At 46.3% G+C, this 19,386-nt stretch overlaps 1 protein-coding gene across 3 annotated transcripts in view; it reads right to left on the bottom strand.

Annotated features, from left to right (window-relative positions):
• Positions 1-19,386, bottom strand: part of DGKG (diacylglycerol kinase gamma) — a 235,291-nt gene that overhangs the window by 85,144 nt on the left and 130,761 nt on the right. For all 3 annotated transcript variants that reach the window (XM_006171475.2, XM_006171477.2, XM_027769454.1), the window contains one exon: positions 9,761-9,825. In XM_006171475.2, coding sequence (XP_006171537.1) covers positions 9,761-9,825 — 65 coding nt within the window. The remainder of the gene's footprint in view (positions 1-9,760; positions 9,826-19,386) is intronic.

Genomic DNA, 19,386 nt, shown 5'->3' with positions numbered 1-19,386 from the left:
ATATATATATATATATATATATATACACACACACACGTATCAAGTGCAGTGTTATAATACAGCAAAATGGAAATGCTGTGTTTCTGAGTGATGGAACTATGAATGGTATTATTTCCCTGTAACGTTTATGAGCTTCTCAAATTATTTCTAATGTTATTACAATGTACTATGTAATAATGCTGTAGGGTATATTATTAAATTATATAGTGGTTAAGTATATTTTATTGAAAAAATTTTCAAGATAAGTGAAGAGAAGAAAACATGACGTATATTTCTTTCTTTCTTTTTTTTTTTTTGGAGAGGTTTTTGCTATAGGGCGCGTGAGCTCACCAGAAAGACAGAGAGAGACAGAGACAGAAAGCAAGAAATCACTCTCCAGGGGGGATGGTCACACTGCAATCCCTTCTCCTCCATTCTCCTCTCGGGATCTTGGGCATGCATGCACACGTGTCCGGCTTAAAAGCCACCAGGTCCGGGACTCAAACCGAGGTTGGCCACATGGGAGTCCAGCAACATAGTCATTACACTAACTGCTGGTCCCAACATGCCGCATATTTCTGCACTGATGACTCATACCCTCTGACCAGTGGATATTTGCATGTCCATCATCGAGCATCACTGAATCTCAGAAGTTTAAGAGTTTCTCAGTGTCTAACATGACTATTGCCTGACATGGATTTGGCTTTGTAATAATAATAATATTAATAATAATAGCTATCACCAATGTACCATACTCCATAATAAGCACTTTAAATGCATTACTTCAGTGGATCCTCAAAATAAGCCTATGAAGTACTTGTGGAAGCAGAATAATGTCCCAAAGATGTCCACATTCTAATTCCTGGAAACTGAAGACGTTAGGTCACATGGCAAGGTGCAGATGGAATTTAAATACCAGCCAACTGACCTTGAGATGAGAGATTATCCCATATTATCTGAGTGTGTCCAATGTCATTGTAAGGTTCGTGTAAGGGAACTTGAAAAAGTTTGTGGGAAAATGGAATTGAAACATGCTTTTATTGTGGTGCATGTTTGTTTTTATTGTAATCCATGTATAGTTTTTCCACAACGTGATTTTTCTCTGAATATTTTGAAATATTGTGTAAATGGGAGGAGGCTGAGGGAAGATCGTCAGAGAGCAGCAGCATGAGGAAGACTGGCCACGGCTGGCTTCAAAGGTGGAAGGGCCGTGAGCCAAGAGATCGGAACAGCCTTCTTTGGAAAAGGCAAGGAAACAGGTTGTCTTTCAGAGCTTCCAGAAGAGAGTGCGGCCCTGATGACACCTCGATTACAGCCCGGGGACACGCATTTCAACCTTCTGACCTCCAGGTCTGTAATATAATACATGAGTGTTGTTTTAAGCCTCTAAGTTGGTGGTAGTTTGAGACAACAAGCGTAGGAAATTCCTTGAGGATTTTACCTCAGTTTTGCAGGTGAGTGGACTGAGGTGTAGGAAGAGTAACTTGGCCGAGGTCACACATTAAGTGCTAAGTGAAAACTGCAGGATTTGTTTGGGGGTTGTTTGATAACAGAACCTCTACTCCTGGGCAATTGGGTCTCAAGCCGTTACCCGGCACCTGCTTGAACATTAAAGGTGAAAAGTCACCCCACGTCTAATAGCCACGGCACTGAGGACCGCCCTCACTGTGGGACTGAGGTCCTTGTTTGGGGCTCCAGCTGGTCTTTTCAGTCACTTTTTGTATTATTATAATTTATCATGCAAAGTCACCTGAGTCCTCCTTTATGAGAAAATCACTTTAATTGTTTGAAGGCCGATAATCACTTCTCCCTCAGTCTTCTCCCTTGTGCATGAAACAATCCCACATTCAGCCTTTCCTTAGACGATATGGTTTAAAGTTCTAGTACCTTCTCAAACTCTCCCTGCTGGAATGCATCCAGACTGTCAACACCCACTTAGGAGCCCAGCCAGTTCCAGCCTTACTTTGAGTTTGTGTACTTTGATTTTCTTCCATGAGGTTATCATGCTAACCTTAACCCTTCTGAACTGGATTACATACTACATCTTGAGTTCTTTGATGGAAATATTTCTAGAAATTAATCAATCAATAAATACTGATAACTTGGGTTATCTGGCCTAAAGTCTTGAAAGCATAGCTTGCTTTCAAGTTCCTTCCAATATTATCAGAAACTGATTTGACTCTGTTGCCATGAATAGTATCTTTCCTATTCTCGCCTGACAGGCTAGAAGAAAAGACCCGTTAAGCTCCTGTAAGGAACTGTTCTGGTCAGCTGGTAACTTTGCAGGGAGCCTGGAGGCCTCTCAGGCTGCTCCTGTGTGGCAGCCTGAGAGGTTGTCCCACACAGCCTGGGGAGCCAGGAGAACAATGGGCACGTTAAAAGTGTGATTTGGTTCTTTTGAGATACTGTGAATGTTAGAGCACAGAGAACTACACGAATATTAATAACAGCCTCCTGAAATCTTTGATCAGCCACAGCTTTAGATGATCTATGTGGCTGCCCCCTCATTTCTGCAAATAATCAAGCCTGACTGGAAACAAATAGTCTAGCCAAAAATAAATAAATAAATAAATAAATAAAAATAGTAACCCTGGACTTCTGCAGTTACGTAATGATGAACGCATGGTGAAAACAAACAAACCAACCCGTATTTCATTCACTTCACTCCCTGTGTCTCTCCCAAGGAAGGGTGGGGAGGAGGGGATATAAAACATTTTTGTGGGTTAGTAAATAAACATTCAAGTAATTAAGTGAGTTGCTTTGTCACAATGGACTTGAGCAGTCGAAGATACTTGAGCAGGAAGCATAAGGTTTGCATTTCCTTTATAAATACCTACAGGAATAAGAATAAAAATAGAAACTGCAACTTCATTTGGGGCTTTTAAAATCTCAAATATTTGGGAAAATAAATAGTTGGATGCATGGAAGGAAGCAGGTGCAGCCAGTGTGGACCCATGGGTATCTAGGGTAGATTCCTTTTGGGGTGTCAAATATTAGATGAGGGGAGGCAAAGACCAAAGGAGGGCACAGAACAAGGACCCCACAGGCGAGGATTTCTGGCCCTGCTGTGTTTCCTGCTGTTGGACCTGCATGCTTTGGGAACATCAAACCTCTGGCCTATAAGATTGGGCTCCCTCATGGGGTTTCTGGGAAGGATGGTTTCATTTTTAGAAAAAAGAAAGTCTTCTGTAAACGGTCATACATTTTATGCCCATGACTGAAGAGCATGCCACAGGAAATGAAAAGAAAGAGGAGGCCCTTTCAGTTTCAGAATGGTGTAACTGAGCTGTGCTGGCATCTACTCCGCTTCCCACAGAACATCTCCGTGTTTGTCTAAGGTGGGATGGGGAGGTATGCGGGGGAGGGGAGAGATCATCAGCCAGGGGAGGGGAGGATAATCACATCCTTGGCACCTGCCTGCCCTCCAGCGGTGCACTCCCTGACCCCAGCTGGCAAGCCCGTGTCCATGGAGCACACAGCACTTGTCCTGTAACTCTCCCGCACCCACTCCTGCCCTGATCTTCCTGATCTTGAACTTGACATTTGGACATAGAACCTCTGGTGTTCAGTCTCTCAACCTCTGTCCCTTGGACCCCCATGGAACCAGTGAAGAAAATTTCTTTTCCAGCTCCCATCCTGTAGAATCCAATACAACCCTGGCTAATGGGTGCCATCTTCTCACTCTCTACGAAAGGAATTTAGACAGACTCAATGTATCACTACTAGGGTCTCCAACTTTTAGCTGTCCTCCAAATGTTCAGTTTAAGAGTCACACCAATGGAGCAAAAATTCCAGGATAACTGAATCCCACTTGCAGTCCTTCCAAAAAGGCTGTTATTATCAAAGCTCTATTGGCAGTTTAAAGCAATGCTTCCCTCCTGCTGGTCATTCAGTGATATTTGCAACAAATAATTACTGAGAACCTACTATGTGCTATGATCTTACATATTACCTCATGAAAACTTCTGGCAATCTTGCAAGATTTTTCAAGGGAGGAAGCAAAGGATTAAAAAGATGAGCTTGCCCAAGGTCACACATCTAGTAAGTGAGAGAGCAAGCTTTAATGCCAACTCAGTCTACACCGGGCTGCCTCCTTCTATAAATATCTTCTGAGGGCTTAGTTATTTGCAAGATATATTTCCAATCACTTAAGAACTCAGGCTACATTGGGACTTCTGGGGAACCCCTCATCAGCTCTCCATGGGCTTCGCTCCAAGAAAGCTAACACTCCAGATCCTGTTAATTACCCAAGGGCTTTTGGGAAAGGTGGTCAGCTTCTAGTAGAAATGAAGCACTGTTGCGGTCCCTTTGAAGGGCCTAACAGGAAATAACTGGCTTCAGTCTCAACTGCTGAGGGACATATTCAAGAGGATGATACTCAACAGGATTGGAATAACACATTCCTCAAGTGCTCTGAGTTTCTGACCTACAGTGAAAAGATTCCATAGTTAGACTTCTCTTTATGGATATTCACTATCAGTGACATTGGGTTTCGGTAGCTTTTAGGTATAGGTTTCATATATACAAAACCCTTCACAAGACATAATCTGGAAACTTCACAGAGGGCTAGCCCTTGGACATCTGGAAAACTTTGGTGGCATTTTTGGCTTCTCTGTTAGTACCGATTACTGTTGTCTGAGGAACTGATAATCTCTCTCCTCCTCTCCTAGTTCTCCCCTCCTCTTACCTCCATTCTGTTGCTTTCGTTGCAAACTCCCCACTCTGTGAACCCTGGCAAATGTGTTCTTTTTATTAATTTCTCTCTCTTTGCCAAGGTCAGCTCATGGGCATCACTTGGGGCCCCAAAGTTAGGCTCTGTGCTTAGTTGAAAGCTCTACTGTCACTGACTGAAATTATTTTTTAAATAAATTTTTTAAATAAATTTTTAAAATAATTATTTATTTTATTTATTCATTCATTTATTTTTTAATTTGACCAGAGAGAGACAGAGGATGAGAGTCAGAGAGAGAAGAAGTGAGAAAGCAAGCCATCAGATTCAGGACTCGAACCCTGGTCGGCCATGTGGGAGTGTCCAGCGCCTTAACCACCACGCCACCTGCTGGTTCCATGAAATCCTTAATACTGTTGGGACATTTTACTGTTTTGGGCCACACAAATCTTATAGTCAGTCATGGTCCTTGCTGTGGATATTGAAACATGAAGAAGACCGGTGTGATGCAGGGTGGGTATGAGTATGAGTATGAGTGGGTGGTGTCCTTTGTGAGCTCCTCGCTTGGCACTCTGCAGATATTTTCCCACAGAGGCCATCCGTAAAGGCAGATGAAGTCAATGGAAGCTCCATACTCAACCCCATTTTCCTTATCGTTAAAACGGGGACAGTGGCACTGACCCTTGCATATTGCCATGCGTATTGGGTAAAATTATGTGTAAAGTATCTCTCAGAGCATCTGCTAAACACTTGGTGTTGGCTAAGTGAAATCCATGGGAGGCATGAGCTTGAACTTGGTTTTAGTTTGGAAATCAAATCGGCCATACTGCTTTATTTATTTATTTTTTAAAGTATGCCCTTGGTTAAGTGACAGTTTCTCCCAGTCTCGGTTCCTTTATCTGTAGAACGGGGATGTTAATATTTACCCTGGAAGGCTGTTTTGAGATTTGAATAATTTAATGCACTTAGAGAACCTAGTTTATCACCTAGTATCTAGTAGGACCTCAAAATAACAATTCTTAGTCTGTTTCCCTAGTTCTCTTCTAAAACTATTTCTACACTCAAAACAATCGCTTGACAAATGATGTTTGGGTAGGATCCCTAAGTTCCCATGCACCATAAAACCTCCTACATACAATGTGTCCTACTAACAGTAACCTCTTTTTCTGTTAGAGTAATTTGAGGATTGCATTCGCCCTGTAGCTCAGTGGTTAAGGGAGCTGGATCCCACCTGATCAACCATGGCTCAAACTCTGGCACCAGTGGCTTGACAGACATAATGGGTGTGTATGCATTTTTGCCCCAAATTCTGATAGGAAAGAGTTGTGGTGGGACCTGGCCCCATTGCGGGGTTCTCTTTGTCTCTGGCAAGTACATGTACTCTCTGTCAGTTAAAACAAAATTGAGGGTTAGGATTATTTTTCCTTCTTTGTTAGAATATGCATTCCTTGAAGACAGAGACAACGTTTTATTTATCCCTTATCATAGAACACTTTCAAATATGTTAGAATTAAAGTTGAATGAACAATGATAGTAAGTTTCATAATACTCCTAAATGATCAATTATCAATTAGCCTATCAGTGACGAAGGGATAGAAGAGGCCCACATAGCCCCATCTCTGGCATTAAAGGCCTTTTTATCCTTGCCTGTCACTCATGGCTCTTACTCTGTCCTCCTTGGGTGTGGTTCTTGTTCCACTAACAAACCCATTCCATCACGGAACCTAACTTAGCTTTGTGTAACCAGTCATCTTCCTTGGCAACAACCTGTGTATAGGCCACTGGAGAAAGAGCTTCCTGGACCCCCAACAGCTGAGTTAGAATTTGGTGCCTCTTTGAATTCAAAGGGGTCTCAGAACTGTGACTTTAATTATTCAGGGGTTATGGGTCTCTTTAAGAACCTTCTGATCGTTATGGACATTCTCTAGAAAAATACATTCAATATCTTAGTTACAATTTCAAGTTCTCAGAATCCCTGAAGTCCTTAGACCTCACATTAAGAATTCCTGTTAGAATAGCCCAGAAAACTGATTTAGCAATGTGAAAGATTCAGGTTTCCTGGTAAGTATCAGTCACAACAGAACAACAACAACAAAAAAACAATTACAACTCTCCAGATCTAACCCCAAGGTTACCCCCAAGGGCCCAGTCCCAGGCAGTAATGGTAGAGAGGCTTCCAGCCAAACAGTGGCTACTCTCTGGTGAACCTATGTTCAGCCAAGTAAAATGAAGCTTTGTTTGATAATATCGTTTACATTTCCAAATCCTGGGTATCAAGCTTTCTTCCTATCCGTTGTGGCCCTTCCTAAGTTTAGCCAGCTAGTGTAATGGAGTAACCATGGCAACAGCCACCTGCCTATTTAAAACAATCTCCATTGCTAAATAAGGAAGCCTGAAGAAAATGGCTGTTCGCCTGCCTCTCAGTGGACAAATTAGGCACCTCTGGGTATTTTGGACATGGGCAAGCAGGCAGGGCAGAAGCAGCATGGGCTCACATTTCTTAATAGGAAGTGTTTGGTGACCATGTGAAACAGCGGATCCCTTGACCCCTCCGCGTCTTCACTTAGTTTGGGCAAGCACATGTGATTCCATGCATCTGTCAGCATGGGGGGACCCCAGCACCTTGACTTCAACAGGCAAAGGGGGAGACATAAACCAACCTCAAAGAATGGTCTTGTCACTGCGATCTCAGCAAGCTGGATGGGAAACAGCTATGCGGATCACAGTGAATCTGTTCATTCTTTGCACTGAACGCCACACTGCGATTTTTTTTTTTCTGACAAATGTATCTTTCTAATTATACTTAGTTGTGTGACTGGTTGATGATTTCTCTATTTACATCATCTGTTGTTCTGTTTACTGAATTTCAGAATATGGAGATGTTTCTTCCTCTCTCTGCTTCCTTGTTCTCTGTAAACAACAGAGGTCTTGCTTCTATGTCATGCCAAGAGACCCTACAGCTGGCCTCACCCAAGGGCTTGCCCTTCTCCAAGCGCGCTGTACTCTCACCCCTTCGCATATTCCTGTGCATTTGGCTCTTTCTCCCCGAGTTGCCTTTCCCTTTTGGTCAATCTGAAAAATACATACAGTCCCCTGGTGTCTACAGGGGAGTGATTCCAGAACTCCCTTGGATACCAAGATCGATGGATGCCCAAGTTTCTTACATAATATGGTGCAATATTTGCATATAACCTACTCAGTCTTCCTACAGACTTTAACTAATTCCTAGATTACTTACGACACCCTGTACAATGTAAATTGTATTAGTTATAGATGTAATTGTAGGTAGTTGTTCAACTGTATTGCTTAAGGAAGAATGACAAGGAAAGAACGTCTGTCCGTGTTCAGTACAGATGCGAGCGTGACCTAACGTCACAGCACACGTCACTGGCGATGCTCCCTCTGTGTGATGGAGCCTGTGAATAGGGAACCTGCAGACGGCAGGGCTGACTGTACTTATTTTCCGCGCCTGGCTTGGGCCTCTCCGTCACTGAGAAGAACTCCACTCCCCGCTCCATGCCCTCGCTTTGTGTTCCGAGGGGTCACCTCTGTTCATGTCACATAACGCAAACCAGTATGCACTTCTGCTTTCTGGCCTGTTTCTACCACTGCGTCCCCTACAGGGCCCACTCCAAACACAGACAGGACAGCGTCTGGTCTGTAGTATGTTTTCGGAAGGTACTGTTAAATGAATGAATGGATCTCACAGACATATGGCATCTTGATAGGCCCACGTGCGTGAGGATGTGTCAGGGGACTTGTGTGAAAAAGGACTTTAAAAATCTATGCAATGAATGGTAGAGTTGCATTTGGAAAGGGGATTGTGCATGTACCTGGGAGTGCAAAAGCCATGAGAGGAGACGCAGTTGAGTTGCACATTTGTGCCTGTAGTAGCAGGGGCTGGACGTACACACGTGAGAGGTGTGTAGTGAGTATTTAAGGGCAGGCTGTGCAAGACGGCAGGAAGGTGCGGGCCGTGACAGAGCGAGCACCCTCATACACTTAGTCACCTGCGACTGCACCCCTTGGGTCCCTCTTCCTGAAGCTAAAGGAGCTTCACTATCAGTTTCTGACCCCTGGAAACACCTTCCTTCTTCTTGGTATCCTCCCAGGCTGTGGAGTTAGGGCAAAGGAGGAATGAAACCTGTGAGCTCTTTGGACGTACTGGGCTTTCAATGAAGGTCTTCAGATAACACTAACCTCTGCTTTGGAGAGAATTCTGTGGGCTACATAAAAGTAGGTCCTTTCAGACTTAAAGACTGAGACCAAATTATTCTCCACCCTCCTCTCCACCTGCCTGAAGTTGGAGGTGGAATTCGGGGCACGCAGTGCAACAAGACGAAAGAGCAAAGATAGATGTTAACCAATGAGAAGAGAGAGAAAGGAGCTGCAGGAGAAAGGTAGTTGAACATTCCCGGGGGGAGCGACATGCCAATCACAACTCTGTTCTGGCTAATTTCCCTCCGTCAGCAAGAAGGGTTTGGTTTCCTTCGCAAACCGCCTGGTTTTCTCCTACTCATTTGGAACCTAACATCCAGGCTTCACACCGAGGACCCAGGCTGAGGCGTGACCTGGTGGTGTCTGCCTCTTCTGCCTTTGCAGGGCCTCTCTGCTGCTGCCCTCTGCCGTCAGGGGAGGTGGAGGCCTTGCCCTCCTGGCCCTCCCTGTCCAGGCCCCGGAGCTGCCACATCCTGTCTGAAATGGAGAGAACCAAGGCCCTTTCCACCCTTCTGTCTCCTCCCTAGAAAAATCACAGGGGCGGCGGTCGAGGACTGGGAGTGAAGAGCGGAACCTTTCCAGAAAGCGAGAGAGCCCCAGGAGGGCGTTCTAGTTAGCCAACAGCAGGCATCCCTCCCAAAAGGCTGCTGCTCCACACCCCTCCTGACCCAATCTCTCCCTCTGCACCCATCCTTCAGGAGGAGCCAGGCAGCCAGCCTGGGCAGGTTTCTGACATGTTATTTTTTCCTTGAAAATGGAAACCCTCCTTCCGGCAATGCAGCAGGAAAGCCAAGTCCCTTGGTGGTCAGGCCAAGAACATTTCCGGGAGAGCAGGTGGGAGGTCTCTGGCCGGCCAGCTGGGGCACAGGGCAGCTGGGCCTGCAGCCCTCTTACCTGCTGTTGAACTTCTCCGGGTGTTTCTCTCTCATCATGTGGAATCTGTGTGCGATGGACGCATCCTGAAAGTGAAAGGGAGGAAAGTAGATCCCTGGTTAGTGGACACGGCCCTCGATGTGGAGGGAAGGGACATGCACAAGCCCTCACTGTGTCCCCCAGCCCTGAGGCTCCATCTCAAAGGGGAGGCTCCAGTCACAGCCGAGGCTCCCGTGGAGGCTCAGCACCAAGTCTGAGGGTGTAGTCAGTGTCACCAATGCCCTGAGAGCCTGTGCTGGCTGGCTCTGGAGCCTGTGCCACCACTCTGCCCTCAGCCTGGTGAGAAGCAGATGTGTCATTCAGGAGTGATGAGGGAGAAGCTGTTGGTTTTTGAAGAGAGAGAGTGTCTGGGTCTGTAAGCAGTTAGGGAGCACAAGCCCACGTGTGGGGTGGAGCAAAACTCTTTTTAAAACTTTGGAATATTTGGACTCACAAGAATGTGCAAAAATAGCACAGAGTTCCTGTGATCCTTTTGCCCAGCTCCCCGCAATGACATCTTACATAATTATGGTGCATCGGAACCAGCAGTTAGCGTAATGGCTATGTTGCTGGACTCCCACATGGTCGACCACAGTTCGCGTCCTGGACCCGGTGGCTTAAACTCACGCCGGGCGCGTGTACGTGCGTGCCCAAGATCCCAAGAAGAGAACAGAGGAGAAGGGATTGCGGCGCGGCCATCCCCCATGGGGGGTGATTTCTCGCTTTCTATCTCTCTGTCTGGCGAGCGCATGCGCCCTATAGCAAAAAAACTCTAAAAAAAATTATGGTGTATCATCAAAGATAGTAAAGCTAATGAATAGATGCTATCATATATCATATAGTAACTTCCTATCGTCCATATTGATGGGAATGATTAACGGCATTGGATAACATGCTTAATAGATAATAATAAAAAAAAATCCAAGGAATCTTCACAAAGTTCATGGAAAATGTGTACTATGGAGAAAACTATATGTACAAACAAAAACAAATTTGCACCAAAATAAGTACTTTAATTCCATCTTTTCAAGAACTTCTTGAAATCCCCTCATATTAAACTTCTGGATTCTGCTGATTTTTTTTAAGTTTAACAAATTTATTTACTTTTCCCATGAGCATAAGAGAAAAAAAATACAGACACACACACACACACACACACACACACACACAGAGAGAGAGAGAGAGAGAGAGAGAGAGAGAACTCCTAAAAAGCTCTGGAAGCCACCATCTACCTTCAGCCTCAACCAGACCCAGATCACGCACTTGCCCAGCATACTCAGGGAGGTCTCTGGTTGTGAACCTAGAACCCAACTACCATGGCGATGGTAGTCAGCCAATCTGAGCATTGAGCTTTACTGTCAGCCAATCAGAGCATTGCACTTTTCTGTAAGCCAATTAGAGCATTGCACTTGACTGTTGCACCAGCCCTAGCTTCCTTTTCTTGATCATTATCTTCATCATCATATTCAAAGGCAGCTCTCCAAGGTCAATAAGAGTCACATTACCACTTCCGATGGACATTTCGTTACCCCGTGAGCACAATCCTTCACTGCCCTATTGACCACTTGTACCTCAGGACTCACAGCTGGGTTGGCTCCCACCACACCAGTCTTTTGGACGCTCTGTTCTCTGGTCAGAACCTCTGGTCAGAGCCTCTGTGGCCCACGCTCCACATCACGGGCCCGCTCATCAGCTCTCATGATGGTGTCCAGCATCCTGATGCTAATGGGCCACATGTGGACCTTGAGACCCAGCCCTGAGCTTCGAGCTGAAAACTGAACTCACCTTTCCTCTTCAGACTTGGTCTCTCACCCTCATTAAGGGTCTCACCTTTCAGCAGAAGCAAGTGAAACACAGAAAGAGAGAGAGAGAGAAAAAGAGAGAGAACTCCTAAAAAGCTCTGGAAGCCATCATCTACCTTCAGCCTCAACCAGACCCAGATCACGCACTTGCCCAGCATACTCAGGGAGGTCTCTGGTTGTGAACCTAGAACCCAACTACCATGGCGATGTTAGTCAGCCAATCTGAGCATTGAGCTTTACTGTCAGCCAATCAGAGCATTGCACTTTTCTGTAAGCCAATTAGAGCATTGCACTTGACTGTTGCACCAGCCCTAGCTTCCTTTTCTTGATCATTATCTTCATCATCATATTCAAAGGCAGCTCTCCAAGGTCAATAAGAGTCACATTACCACTTCCGATGGACATTTCGTTACCCCATGAGCACAATCCTTCACTGCCCTATTGACCACTTGTACCTCAGGACTCACAGCTGGGTTGGCTCCCACCACACCAGTCTTTTGGACGCTCTGTTCTCTGGTCAGAACCTCTGGTCAGAGCCTCTGTGGCCCACGCTCCACATCACGGGCCCGCTCATCAGCTCTCATGATGGTGTCCAGCATCCTGATGCTAATGGGCCACATGTGGACCTTGAGACCCAGCCCTGAGCTTCGAGCTGAAAACTGAACTCACCTTTCCTCTTCAGACTTGGTCTCTCACCCTCATTAAGGGTCTCACCTTTCAGCAGAAGCAAGTGAAACACCCCTTCTTTGCTCAGGCCCCATAGAGTCACATGGGTTTGATATGGAGGTGACAGAAATAAGGAAAAAAATATAGAAGCCCATTTGTGGAGTATGTGCCTAAAAGATATCTAAATGCCATGTGGTGAATTTTCAGCTGTTTGTATATTCACTCCACAGGGATATTTCTGAGTTGGTATTTTTTCTTTAACATCAGGAGGCATAGTTCAGTGAAGACGCTCTTTAGAGGCGGTACTAGGTACGGTGCCTTGTGCCCAGCACAGAAGTAACCCCAGACAACAGGGTGCTTCGAAAAGCAGAGATGGCAAGTGAAGAAGGTGGGCTTCTGTTGTGGATGGCAAACACTCCTTGCTAAAATAGTTTTGGGATTTTAACGATTAAACTTAAGCTATTGGTTTAGTTTTTAGACATATCCCGAGCTGAAGGTCTTGGTGAGGCACCCGGTGAGGCACAGCGTGCAAACCCCAGCGAGGCCTCTGCCTCCTGGCACCTGCTCAGCCCACGCAGCTTCCCTGGACAGCAGCACTTCGTGTGCTGGTTCTGTGCCCACCTCCCTCTCGGAGCCAGTCTCAGTGAACGCTCTCAATACGATTCTTGTGCAATTTGTCAAACGCTTCTCAAGAATTCAAGAAAACATCTCATCTACTTGTGTTCTTCTGAAACACTCATTTTCTTCTGCCAGAAAAAGAAAAGGGGAAAGGCAATCACATGTTGCCGGCACGATCTGTACTTCGCTCCCCTCCCACCCCCAGCACTGCTGCACCTGGCGCCCGGCTTCTCCTCCTGAGGCTGCACCAGGCCCTCTCTTCTCTGTAGTCTGACTGTCCTTGGTTTTTCCTACTAGGGTTTGCAAAGCTTCTTTCCACAAGGACCAGCCTTTACGATATTTTTATGTGTTAAGCATATGGTTCTAATTTGACAATATAATCTTTTGGCAAACACACAAAGCAGCAGGGAGAGGTGAGTGCCCCTTTGCTGTTAAGTCTTAAAAGACAATGGTGGGGAACCAGCAGTTAGTGTAATGGCTATGTCGCTGGACTCCCACGTAGTCAACCGCGGTTCACGTCCCAGACCCGGTGGCTTAAAACTCATGCTGGGCGCGTGTGCGTGCATGCCCTAGATCCCGAGAGGAGAATGGAGGAGAAGGGATTGCGGCATGGCCATCCCCCCTGGGGGGTGATTTCTTGCTCTCTGTCTCTCTGTCTCTGTCTTTCTGGCGAGCTCTATAGCAAAAACCTCTCCAAAAAGAAAAAAAAGAAAAGAAAAATGAGAGTTCAGTTAAAGGGAGAAGATGAGAATTGCAAACTCATGGTAATGATGGTGGATTCCTGACAGCCTCGAGAAGATGAGAATTGCAAACTCATGGTAATGATGGTGGATTCCTGACAGCCTCGCTATCTGGGGTCTTTACTCTTTCCTCAACCACAATTCTAAGCACAGGGTTGGAAAAAGGATTCCGGGTCCTGTCTAAACATAAGCAGCAGTCACCTGGATTCTGAGATTCTGGAAGTCTAGGCTAGTCCTGTCTGATGCAAAGGTAGTGTAGGCCTTATATGTAATTTAAAATGTTCTAGTAGCCACATAAAAAAGTAGGAAGAAACAGATGAAATTAATTTTAATGAAATTAATTTTAATGATATATTGTAATGAACCAATGTGCCCTAAATGTTATTACAACATAGCTTCCTTTTCTTGATCATTATCTTCATCATCATATTCAAAGGCAGCTCTCCAAGGTCAATAAGAGTCACATTACCACTTCCGATGGACATTTCGTTACCCCATGAGCACAATCCTTCACTGCCCTATTGACCACTTGTACCTCAGGACTCACAGCTGGGTTGGCTCCCACCACACCAGTCTTTTGGACGCTCTGGTCTCTGGTCAGAAACTCTGGTCAGAGCCTCTGTGGCCCACGCTCCACATCACGGGCCCGCTCATCAGCTCTCATGATGGTGTCCAGCATCCTGATGCTAATGGGCCACATGTGGACCTTGAGACCCAGCCCTGAGCTTCGAGCTGAAAACTGAACTCACCTTTCCTCTTCAGACTTGGTCTCTCACCCTCATTAAGGGTCTCACCTTTCAGCAGAAGCAAGTGAAACACCCCTTCTTTGCTCAGGCCCCATAGAGTCACATGGGTTTGATATGGAGGTGACAGAAATAAGGAAAAAAATATAGAAGCCCATTTGTGGAGTATGTGCCTAAAAGATATCTAAATGCCATGTGGTGAATTTTCAGCTGTTTGTATATTCACTCCACAGGGATATTTCTGAGTTGGTATTTTTTCTTTAACATCAGGAGGCATAGTTCAGTGAAGACGCTCTTTAGAGGCGGTACTAGGTACGGTGCCTTGTGCCCAGCACAGAAGTAACCCCAGACAACAGGGTGCTTCGAAAAGCAGAGATGGCAAGTGAAGAAGGTGGGCTTCTGTTGTGGATGGCAAACACTCCTTGCTAAAATAGTTTTGGGATTTTAACGATTAAACTTAAGCTATTGGTTTAGTTTTTAGACATATCCCGAGCTGAAGGTCTTGGTGAGGCACCCGGTGAGGCACAGCGTGCAAACCCCAGCGAGGCCTCTGCCTCCTGGCACCTGCTCAGCCCACGCAGCTTCCCTGGACAGCAGCACTTCGTGTGCTGGTTCTGTGCCCACCTCCCTCTCGGAGCCAGTCTCAGTGAACGCTCTCAATACGATTCTTGTGCAATTTGTCAAACGCTTCTCAAGAATTCAAGAAAACATCTCATCTACTTGTGTTCTTCTGAAACACTCATTTTCTTCTGCCAGAAAAAGAAAAGGGGAAAGGCAATCACATGTTGCCGGCACGATCTGTACTTCGCTCCCCTCCCACCCCCAGCACTGCTGCACCTGGCGCCCGGCTTCTCCTCCTGAGGCTGCACCAGGCCCTCTCTTCTCTGTAGTCTGACTGTCCTTGGTTTTTCCTACTAGGGTTTGCAAAGCTTCTTTCCACAAGGACCAGCCTTTACGATATTTTTATGTGTTAAGCATATGGTTCTAATTTGACAATATAATCTTTTGGCAAACACACAAAGCAGCAGGGAGAGGTGAGTGCCCCTTTGCTGTTAAGTCTTAAAAGACAATGGTGGGGAACCAGCAGTTAGTGTAATGGCTATGTCGCTGGACTCCCACGTAGTCAACCGCGGTTCACGTCCCAGACCCGGTGGCTTAAAACTCATGCTGGGCGCGTGTGCGTGCATGCCCTAGATCCCGAGAGGAGAATGGAGGAGAAGGGATTGCGGCATGGCCATCCCCCCTGGGGGGTGATTTCTTGCTCTCTGTCTCTCTGTCTCTGTCTTTCTGGCGAGCTCTATAGCAAAAACCTCTCCAAAAAGAAAAAAAAGAAAAGAAAAATGAGAGTTCAGTTAAAGGGAGAAGATGAGAATTGCAAACTCATGGTAATGATGGTGGATTCCTGACAGCCTCGAAAAAGCACAGGGTTGGAAAAAGGATTCCGGGTCCTGTCTAAACATAAGCAGCAGTCACCTGGATTCTGAGATTCTGGAAGTCTAGGCTAGTCCTGTCTGATGCAAAGGTAGTGTAGGCCTTATATGTAATTTAAAATGTTCTAGTAGCCACATAAAAAAGTAGGAAGAAACAGATGAAATTAATTTTAATGAAATTAATTTTAATGATATATTGTAATGAACCAATGTGCCCTAAATGTTATTACAACATGTAAGCAATATAAAAATATTGTGATGTTAAATTTTTTCATATTACATTTTTCAACTGGGGTGTGTGTATTACACACTTTCTATCCTAATTTTCTTTTTCTTTTTCTTTTTCTTTTTTTTTTTTTTTTTAGTTTTGCTACAGGGCATGTGTGCTAGCTGGAGAGAGGTGGGGGGCGTGGGGAGAGAGGGAAAGTGAGAAATCACTCCCAGGGATGATGGTCATGCTACGATTCCTTCTCTTCTATTCTCTTGGGATTTGGGGCACTCATGAACACATACTTGGTTGTTTTTTAAGTCTCTGGGTCCAGGACTTGAACTGCACAGTAGGCCATGTGGGATCCAGCTCTCTTAACCACCATGCCTCATGGCTGGCTTGAGAAACTCCATTTCAAGATCGTACTAATCACACGTGACTAATAGCTACCATATTAGGCAATGCAGGTTTAAGTTACTTTGGCAACTTATGGAAATAAAAAGATGGGAAGGAGACAATGGAACAGATTATTTGAAATTTTGATTGCTCCGTAATTTGGAATTATGGCAGATTAAGAAATGGAAGTGTGTGGACGTCTTGTCCGAGTTTCTCATTAGTGAGTCCCATTGTTTTAGTACTTTCCTGGCCCTCCCAGGTGACAGAAAAGGACCTGATGTCAAGGAAATCCAAAGCTGGCAGGAAAAAGGGAATCTTGCTGACAAATTCCGTAATAGGTAGGAGGCTAGTCATCATGGAAAACGTGGCTGGCGAAATCCGAAAAGCACAGTCTGTAGGGTGGGACATGGTGCGTGGGTTAGTGAGATGACTGTGGCCTCTCCTTGGCCCCTGGGCTCCCCAAGCATCAGAAATAGATCTCACTGAAGCGAGGGATTAGCTGTTCACCCATCCTGCTAAGGCCCAGTGAAACAGAGCCTGTGAGGAGTTCAGAGTTACACATGCCCCAGGAATTATTTCGTAGTCCTCCACTTCCTGTCACTGATACCTGGCCACCCTGACATTTCTGCAAATCCAAAAATAAAGGGAGGAGGAGGCCAGAGAAGTTAGAGGAAGTGGCATCCCAAATGACGAGGCTGAGAGGCCTGCCAGTGGATCCTACCAGGCAGGAGGATGAGGCCAACTCTCTGTGAGAAGCGGCCTGTGGATGATGGGGGTGTTGCAATGAGGCCCTCTTCCCTGCGGGAGGCCGGGAGAGCATGCTTTGTTCATGCCTCCGTCTGCTCGATGAGTTCTGTTGGCACCAATGGGACCGAGTGAACGCATCAGAGCAGAGTATGACCCCCAGCGGCAAGGAACACCCCATGGCCGCTGTCATCCACTTTATAAATGGAAGGCATCAGGCATTCGGGATCAGTAAGACATTCTTGGTTCTCCAAAAGAGGCAAAAACCTTGCAGGGCTCTCTGTCAGCGGAGCCTGGCTCTATTTAATCACTCGAAGGAAGTCAAACCAGGTTGGTTTACATACCTACTTCTCTTTCCGAGTTTGGGAAGTCAAATAGGGAGCAAGACTTTCTGCAAATGTCAGCCCCAGACTCTGTTAGGGTTGCGTGTTGGTGACTTGTTTTCTCAAGCATTTTTCTTTCCAACTATTAAAGAGCGAGCACACAAACCCTGCAAACATTGCATTGAGAAGGCTAAGGGTACAGCCATGAGATGAGAGCGAACCTCGCACTCCTCTGCAAGATAGCATTAAACACACGTGAGCTGAAGGTGTACAAAAAAATCGTGACGAGGCTGTCGTGAAGTTCTTCATAACTCCTAAGATGAACAGACTGGACTGTTGTAAGGCAGCCCAGGGCAGAAAATTATTTTGACCACTGAGAGTGAGGGAGACAATTAGCCTGCCTGCCATGTTCCTTGTAAGAATAAACAAAGCCATGATTTCTGGGACTGGACAGTGCACACTATCTGGTCAACTGCGATGTGCTGTGAGCTGACCCGTGTGGGAAGCTTCCAGGCTCATGTCCAAAGACCACCCTGAATATGCTAGGCCTGTGCGTGCCCATGATCCGGCTGGATGAGGCTGGGGGCGAATTAGAGCATGAGGACAAAGCTGTCTCTCTCTCTCTCCTTCCCTCCCTCCCTCCCTATTCCTCTCTTTCTCTCTCTGTTGTTCTTGCTCGTGGAAGAAATAAGTACATAAACTTTGAAAACATGATTGCTGACTGGTCTTGGCTCTCAGGTTTCGGCTGTGGTATCTCCGTTGATAGGAGGCTGTCGATTTGGGGTGAGTGCACCCATTTGGCCAGCCAATACTGAGAGTACCATCTCGCCCAGGGCTCCTTGTAGAGACAGACAGGGGGGTGTCGGGGCTCGTGTTGTTTTGGTCAGCCAGAGCGGAGTGTGTTAAAAGGGAATATTTAGAGCTGAAGATTCTGAAGACAGCTGTGGCTGTACCCTGCCATCTGGAAGTTTCCAGGCGGCTCCACCAGTCCTGCCACTCAGCCCTCACTTCTTCCTGGCGGCTTATGGTGGTTTTCGGTTCTGGTTTTGGTGCCAATGGAGAAGCACTTCCTGTGACCACTCTTCTTTGCACTAATGGGTTACCCTCACTCACTGAGGACTTTGGTCAGGCCCACCTGCGTTTGAATTATCTCAGAGGCTTGTTAAAAATGCAAACTTCTAGTCCTTGCCCAGACCTGCTGTGTCAGAGCACAGATCGGGATCTGTGTGGGGGCAGAACATGCATGCCTGCCGGGGGCTGCACACCGAGGTCACCCCACCACGCGGTGCTGTGTGTGGCAGCGGAAGCCTCCCCCCTCAGCGGACCACAGCACAGTGAGCTCTGGAAGTCGACCCCTGTGGCTCCAGGCTGCACCCCCTGCCAGCCTGGACTTGTTCTGGACCCATCCAAGCTACATTTCATTCTTACAAAACACAGAGGAATGATCACTGAGTCTACCAGTGGAGACACGGCCTCGTGTGCAGGAGGTACTCAGTGAACACTGGAGAGTTATACCCTGGTTTGGGTGGAAAAGAGACGCGAGGCTCTGTAAGGTGGTCGTGGTGGAGCCCGTGCTCCCCAAGTGGCCTGTTGGGCGTGTCCAGTTTGCAGGAGCTGAAGACTGGAAGTGCTTCTATGTGGGAGAGGAGCCTGAGCAGTTGGTCCCCCAAAGAGAGAGGCTTTCAGCAAGAAGAGGAGGAGGGGGCTGCACAAATCTCTGGAGAGGAGCTAGGGAGAGGCCTAGAGCTAGAGGACTAGGGGAGACACACCCGCAAACTTGCTCCCAGCTCGCCACCGCCCTCTCAGGATCCCACTGCAGCTCCGGCTTTTTTCCGCCTTAGTAATAGCAAAGGAGCACTGGGCTGGGGACAGTAACTGAAGACAGGTCTTTTTTTTTTTTTTTTTTTGGAGGGGTTTTTGCTATTGGGGGGGGGCCCT

This window comes from Tupaia chinensis, unplaced genomic scaffold, assembly GCF_000334495.1.
Source record: "Tupaia chinensis unplaced genomic scaffold, TupChi_1.0 Scaffold149658_1, whole genome shotgun sequence".
In the NCBI taxonomy this organism is placed as follows: Eukaryota; Metazoa; Chordata; class Mammalia; order Scandentia; family Tupaiidae; genus Tupaia; species Tupaia belangeri.
The sequence above is the reverse complement of the archived record's forward strand: the minus strand, read 5'-3'. Positions and strand labels throughout refer to the sequence as shown.